The sequence below is a fragment of the Rhododendron vialii genome, chromosome 10a, assembly GCF_030253575.1.
Source record: "Rhododendron vialii isolate Sample 1 chromosome 10a, ASM3025357v1".
NCBI classification, from domain to species: domain Eukaryota; kingdom Viridiplantae; phylum Streptophyta; class Magnoliopsida; order Ericales; family Ericaceae; genus Rhododendron; species Rhododendron vialii.
Genome location: NC_080566.1, coordinates 16,314,187 through 16,321,867, shown reverse-complemented (window position 1 = coordinate 16,321,867; position 7,681 = coordinate 16,314,187). Strand labels below are relative to the sequence as shown.

General features: G+C 38.7%; 1 protein-coding gene across 1 annotated transcript; it reads left to right on the top strand.

Moving 5' to 3' along the window:
• Positions 1–284: 284 nt before the first annotated feature.
• On the top strand, positions 285–1,500 carry LOC131302944 (uncharacterized acetyltransferase At3g50280-like). The gene is made up of 2 exons (XM_058329738.1): positions 285–576; positions 821–1,500. Exons 1-2 carry the CDS (start codon positions 285–287, stop codon positions 1,498–1,500), a joined length of 972 nt encoding a protein of 323 aa, XP_058185721.1.
• Positions 1,501–7,681: the final 6,181 nt, after the last annotated feature.

The window sequence follows — 7,681 nt, the reverse complement described above, 5'->3', positions numbered from 1 at the left end:
CAACCGATTAATTATTGGGTATTCTCGGAGTACATGCGACCCGCAAATAAAGATCGTCATGACATAATGTGGGTCACTCACACCCAACAAAAGCGAATGAAAATGTACCTATATCATAATTTGTCGCTATGTACCTACCCACATGCATGCAAGACGGATGACCTTAAATTCAAGCTCCTCCGATATCCCAAATTCACCAAAAAAGGCTTCAAGGATTCTAGACTCCTCTCTCTACTTACATAAATCAAGCTAGACAGAAAATCAAGAAAGCTTGCGATATAAACATGGTAGATATTCGGTTCATCTCCACAAGCATAGTTCGATCGACAACTCCCTATTATTCAACTGGTCATGAAATGGTTGAATTAGCTCCATGGGATCTTCATCTCCTCTTAGTAGGCCCCATTCAAAAGGGTCTCCTCTTTCCCAAGTACAACACCAATAAGATTGATCACCTGAAAACCACCATCTCCTTCACTCTACACTTCTTCCCTCCTCTCTCCGGCCGCCTTGCCTTAGCCAAACACGACGACAACACCACCTCTTTCTCCATTCACTGCAACAACTCCGGGCGGAGTTTATCCATGCTGTTGCTGAAAACGTGGTCGTTAACGATATCCTTGAGCTAGTGATTAAGCCTCCCTTTCTCCACTCTTTTTTCCCATTAAATGGGATTCGAAACTACGACGCGTTTCCAAGCCCTTGCTTGCGGTGCAAGTAACCGAGCTTTCCGACGGCCTTTTCGTTGGTTGCATCATCAACCACCCGGTTGGCGACGGTTCTGCTTTCTGGCATTTTCTGAATTCCTGGTTCGAAATAGCTCATGGTTCGGACCGAATCTCGCGGCCTCCCTCTCTTCAACGTTGGGTCCCTGAAAATATCAATTTTCCGATTCGCTTCCCTTCGTGTGAGTTCCACGTAGATGATAACTTTCTTCCACCTCACCTAGAGGAAGGGGTTTTCCATTTCACAAAAGAAAAAATTGCAAGACTGAAAGCAAAGGCCAATGGTGAAATAGGTGACGCCAAAGTAATAATCTCATCTCTCAAAGCCCTCTTGGCTCACATATGGCGGTCTGTGGTACGTTGCCGACGCATCAGATCCGACCAAGAGACTAAGTACAAGTTACTAATAGGAGCGAGGCCGCGGTTGCGGCCCCCACTCCCGGAGAATTATTTCGGTAACGCGGTTCATTTCGAGACGGTGATGATAGAAGCGGGTGAGTTGCTTCGGCACAGACTAGGTTGGGCGGCTCGGGAAATGAATGAGAGAATTGCTTCCCAGACGAATGAGAAAATCTGGGGGGTTTTGGAGAAATGGGCGGAAAGCCCTAAGTTGGTGAAAATGGGGGATGTGACCAGTAATGCTTTAGTAACTAGTAGTTCGCCATGGTTCGATGTGTACGGCTATAATATCGGGTGGGGGAAACCAGTGGCGGTGATGAGTGGTTTGGCAAACAAGCACGACGGGAAGATAACGGTGTTTCCAGGGGCTGAATAAGGGAGTATGGACATTGAGGTTTGTTTGTTGCCAGAGACATTGGAAGCAGTGGTTCATGATTCAGAGTTCATGGATGCGTTATAGACGGTGTTGTCAAAATCTTGCGATACGCGATTTGTGATGCATCTGATTATATATTCAAATGAATGATAGGTAATTAGGGAAATATGTGGAAGATGCTTATTTTTGCAAACACTAATATTTTGTTGGAGAATAAATTATATATATTGAGTGGCAGTGTAAATATTTGTTTCCTCCGAATCAATTATATTGCCTCAAATCGTCAAAACAATAGTCCCAATTAATAGAACATGACGACATGGTGCAATATAATTGATTTGTAGAAACGGTGTAAATATTATAATCTCATTTTGATGACCATGTTTTGGTAAGATATGCGTCATATTTGTCATTTGGAGCATATTTTACTAATGCAATGATGATTCATTGCATGGTTACTAAACTGTGGTCATCAAATATGGTCATGAGAAAAAAATATCAAGAAAGTTATCAGAAAATTGTGTTGTTATTTAGAATGAATTTGTTTGGCACATATCAAATTCTTGATGCATGTTTTGGTATTTTGGGCATAGGCCCCATTTCGCTAACGTTCTTATTTTTCAAGTACTTATTTTTCGTTTTATGAAACAAGTTATTCTGTAACGACTCTGATTTTTTTTAATAAATAAAAATTTCGCTATATATTGGAATTTCTTTTTAATTACTTGGTATTGTTTTAAAATTCCTTTTTAATTTATATAATCTGTCATAATTAGATTTAAGCCCTTTAAAATTATATTTCTTAACTAGAAATCCTACATGGCAAGTAGATTTAGTTTTCAACCGATTAGTTGGAGGAACCAAACTACGAATTCACCTAGTTACAATTTCCTAATCCTAGATGAAATTTTTTGACCATCTTTGAGCTTTGTGAACCCCTCCCAACCCTAATTAAACCATTAGACCATTAGAGGTAATCATTATACCCATGACTAGTCATTTCAAGGCCATACCTATCATTACCTCTTTACCCATTGGTCAATAATTGTTAAGAAAATTTTTATCCCTTGGACAATGGACATTAGATTGCCAATGAATATGTGATTTGACAAGACAAATCATGGACCATAGGAAGCCATCATTTTGCTTCCAAAAAAAGCAAACTTAGCCTTGCCATGCATGCAACCCTAAGACTAATAGCCTTAAACCTAAATTGCCTCCTAGATTCTCTAAGTACATATATGTGCTTATATATAAGTATTTACACCTCATAGCCTATTATAAGCATGCCTATATGTGTCTATATGAACATATATGCACTTTCTAGGAAAATATTACCCAATGGACAATGTTCTTGTCATTGAAAACCTTACCACTCATCATATCCCCTTCCATAGACCTATTAGGGCTACTTAGTACTTTAGTATACTTATATATATGTGTATATATATATATGTGTGTGTACATTGAACTAGAGAGAGAGAGAGAGAGAGAGAGAGAGATAGAGGGGAGGCCGAGAGAGAGAGAGAGGGAGAGTGTGTGTGTGCTTGTGTTTGGTCACTCAATCAAGTCACCTCTTTTAGCCTATCTCACACTCAAGCCTAAGTACAACTTTACAACCCATTTCTAGTTATCCTAAGCTCAATCTAGCCCTATCATTTTGTTCTTTCTTACAAGCAAGCATTTCCTAGGACAAGACAAACCATAAAACCCTTCATGATTACCTAAGTTATGGCCTAAAATGGAAGTGACAAGTCATAGCATGCTTGAAAGGCTTGATTTGACCAAACAATGGAGCAAAATCCATGAGAAAGGAGAAAGAGAGGGGGCCGGCCATGGGGGGAAGAGAGGGAGCCAAATTTTGCTATAAATAGCACCCCCCACTCACCATTCAACTCACACCTTGAAACTTTTCAACTTCTCTTTCTAGAATTCATGTGTTCTTACTTTGTTCTTCTTGTTCTTGAGTTCTTCCTATGTTCTTCAAGAAACTCATTCTAGGCCGCCACTAAGCCACCACTCGACCACCCTTTCGATCCAAAAAGTTTAGTAGTATAGTCAAGATCAAGTTTTGAGAGAAATCTTTCTCTTTCGAAGCTACCAGAAGCTTACCATAGGAAGTCACTCCGCCCGATCGTCAACTCATTTTCCGTAGCCACCCTACCGCCAAGAAAAACGGTAGAATATCCTTACTCTCTAGTTCTAAGTATAATGTAGAACATCCCTAACCGTCTTCTCTAAGTTTATAAAGTTGCTTATCACCTATAAAGTTGGAATGCATGATAGTTAACAAACTTATTTTTGCTAATGGAAGTATGAGCATGTTGGAATAATTGACTTATACTCTAATAAACATATGTTGTTTTGAACTTTCCACAAAGGAAGAAAGAACGGCTTTTGAAAGATAAGACTTTATCGTTTGATAGAAGTATTCGTATTTTGATCTTAGGATGGTTATGAGCATGTATACATGAATTGCTTGTATTACTTGTCTTGTTGTAAAGCATAAGTGATTTTCACTCCAAAGGCGTCCGTATATGTGACGTTATGCTTTAAGTAAGGATTTGAGCATGATTAGTAATATAGAGTTGGATGATCTTGCTAGTTTAGTTTCAAGATTACAATGAATAATTTATGATTACGAATGTGAAAGGCCTTACTGCGGAGTCGTTTACATGAAAACGAGACACCGAAATCGAGAAGGTTGAAACATGACACCTAGGGTGTGTTAAAAGCAAGATAAGTTTTGAAACCACAATGGGGCCAGGCTTGGCAGCCCATTGTGTGGTGTGAGTGTGAAAACGATTTCGAAAAATCCAATGAGAATCCGGACCGACGGAATCATTGTGGGGATACTCGAGAACCCGAAACGGCGGAACCGAGGGATGAATTGTGGTTTGGTTATCTGTGGAGAGGAGCCAACACGATTGTTTTAATGATTTTCAAAAAACCCAAAATGGGAACCCGGATCGGCGGAACCATTGTGGGATACTCGGGAGATCGGAATGGCGGAACCGAAGTTGGGTGTGTTAAAAACAATTTTGAAAATATTGACTTGGTAAATGAAAGGTGAAACCAGAAATATGGTCTACGAAATGTCGCGTAGGAGAAACTCAGAAAATCATGGATACCAACGTTAGCTTAGATAAGTGAATGTGGATGTGTCATTGTTAGCTGTTTTGTCAAATATGCATGTACTATGGAGAAAACATTAATTTTATGATCTATTGTTCATAAGTTAAGGGTTAGTGGGTATGGTTTATTCTATTGAGCTTTTGTAGCTCACGATGTTACCTTTGGTGACCCTGACATATTATATTGGTGGCGACACTGGTATAATGTGTCAGACCTTATAGATGAACAAGGTGAACTCTACACCTTGGAAGCTTTTGGAGCCGAAGAGTTGACTAGGATGGAGGAACAGGTGGAGCAGTAGATGGGAACTTTAGTTGATCCCCTTCCATGTTTGAATAAAAGAACTTTTGTAAGAATTATGTTGTAATATCGAGCCAAACTCTGTTTAGTTTTCAATAAAATTGTTTATTTAACGTTCTCAAAATTATGGGCCTTACAATATGGTATCAGAGCTCTAGGTTCCAAACCTTGGCCATGGGTAGAATGGGTAGAACCATAAGATAGTTTGACCATTGCACAAACGTGAATTGAGTTTAAGTTTAACGTTCCCAAAATGAGGGGCGTTACATATTCTCTCATAATATATCTCATTTAATTCAAAAATAAGAAAAATAAGTACTTAATTCAGTTAGCAAGGCCTTCTCTTTCTTGTAGTTTCTTAAAAAGTTGATTGTTTTTGTAAGAGCATCTCTGGTCCTCACTCAAAACTAATCCAAATTTGAGTAAAAGTATTTGTAAAAAAATTGATTTGATATCATTCACTCCAATCATACACCCAATTTTACTCAAAATGTAAACAACACGGATTATATGACGAGTGCGGAAGCGAGAGGTTTGGGTTAACCTGATGCAGAATAGAAATAGTTTATTATTTAAGAAATAGATATCTAGTTTTATTATTTTGGTTATAAATTGTTTTTGAATATTTCGCTTTAAGTGCCATTTGTTTTGGCAAGTTTTCTTTACCTCTCGCGAATTTTAATCGAACCAAATTGGTGAATGGGTTACGTACTTCGGATCCCGTACTAGAATAACAACAACCTCCTAAAATGGAGTGATACTTCAAGGATTCGAGGATCGAGTATCACTCTCAATTTCACAGTGCAAAACTAGCGCAAATTGCTGGTAGAGAGAGAGTTTCCTAGAACTCTTTTTAATATTTTTGTATATCTTTTGTGTGTATTAATTATGAATATCCTGCAAGAATTAGATAGAGAGAGAGCATCCTGGATGTTTTGGAAGATCTCTAATCTGATGAGATGATGATTACTTCAACCTCTAATTCTATCTTATCTTCAAGATAAGATAGGACTCTCCGATCTAATATATGGGTCACCGGGTCATGGCCACCTGGGCAACCCGATTTGGTCCCGGCCCCAAATTCTAACATCTCCCATTCTGTCCTTGCATGGGCAATGTCGCGCCCTCGATTTTCAACATAGTTAAATAAACCATTTCAATAAAAGATCCTTACATATCATATATATAATACCCAAAAGAGTTTCCCACATGCCCTATTTACAAATTCAGTCCCTAAGTTTAGATAATTACAACTTTGAAACCTCAGCCCAAATTAGTTTAGATACAAATACGAACATGTTGAGAATATTACAAACTTTAGTGAAAAGATAATTCAAGAGTAATTAGTTACAAGACCATCTTTAACAAAATGAGATCTTTACAAAGATGATGAAATAACAAATGATGTCAGCTTCCAAAAGTTTTTCACTGTCAAGCACACGATGCATGCAATCTATTGCCTGACATTTGAACCTGAAAAGAAAGATTAGGTTGAGCTACACTAGCCTAGTAGGAAAATCTTTACCAATCTTATATGCAAGTGTGATGATAAGGGTAAGAGAAGGAAAACAAGAGGATATAGCTCAACGACGAAATACAATTGACTCAAGGATGTGCCAAACATTCAAGACGATCATTCCAAAATATGCTATAATCACATTATGCCATAAGGTTCACAATACTCAAGCAAGTAACAACTTTAATACGACTCACTATCCCATATATCCACCATCGGCATTTCCACTCCTTGCATTGCCATATAACACCACGAGAGTCACCGTATTACCACCCCTAGCGTTACGGTGTACACCAATATCTAAGGTCACCGTATTACCACCCCTTGCGTTATGAGACCATCTAAGTCTTCGTATTACCACCCCTTGCATTACGAGACTTCCTAAATCAACCACCGACCCAAACAACTATTCCCTCACTCAACATACAAGTTAAGGCTTTCTAAGAACCTTATTCATTCATGAAATATGTCACAACATGCCAACAATATCACAAATATGCATAAACATTCACAAGTACCAACAATCAATAAGAAGTATTTAAACAAAATTTCAACTAAGCAATTCCTTATTTGTTCCTCACTAACGGAAGGCCAATGGGTCAAGAATATCATCCACTAATCATAGGAAGTCATAATGACAAAACAAGAATTATAGGAGTAGTCGATGGATGTTGAGAGACTGACACACCCCCACTCTAACAGTCATAACTTTTTGTGTACTTAGAATCTTTAGGTGATTTTGGTGGCAATGGAAAGCTAACTTCAAGACCTTTGAATCGGTATAAAATTTGCATGAAACGGACATCGGACGAAGAAATTATGGCCATTTGAAATTGGGCTGAATCCCAGAAGATGAGCAGAATTTTCAAAGAGGGGAGGGATCGATCCCCCCATCACCAGGGATTGATCCCTGGGCTTGCTGGACCAAAAATGAAAAGGGGGATCAATCCCTTAAGTTTAGGGATCGATCCCTACGAGATTTTGGGCGATTTTCTACAGCTTTTAAAATGAATGAAGGGAGACGATCAAAGCCCGATTCTTACACCAAACCAATATATAAACACATAAAAGAGGTAAAGAAGTTCCTACCTCGCGACAAACACCAAGATCTATGAGATTTGAGCAAGCCCTAGCCTCTTTGAACTTCAAATCTTCGATTCAAGCTTGACCCAAGGATTTCCGAGCTCAAGAACATGAATGAAAGGCTGGAGGGAGGTTGATTCTTGGAGT

What these genes read in the sequence shown, in the direction of transcription:
- LOC131302944 (XM_058329738.1), top strand. Translation starts at nt 285, where the DNA reads ATGGTAGATATTCGGTTCATCTCCACAAGCATAGTTCGATCGACAACT. An exon ending in CTGCAACAACTCCGGGCGGA is followed by an intron (nt 577 to 820) that starts GTTTATCCATGC and finishes GGTTCGAAATAG; the next exon opens with CTCATGGTTCGGACCGAATC.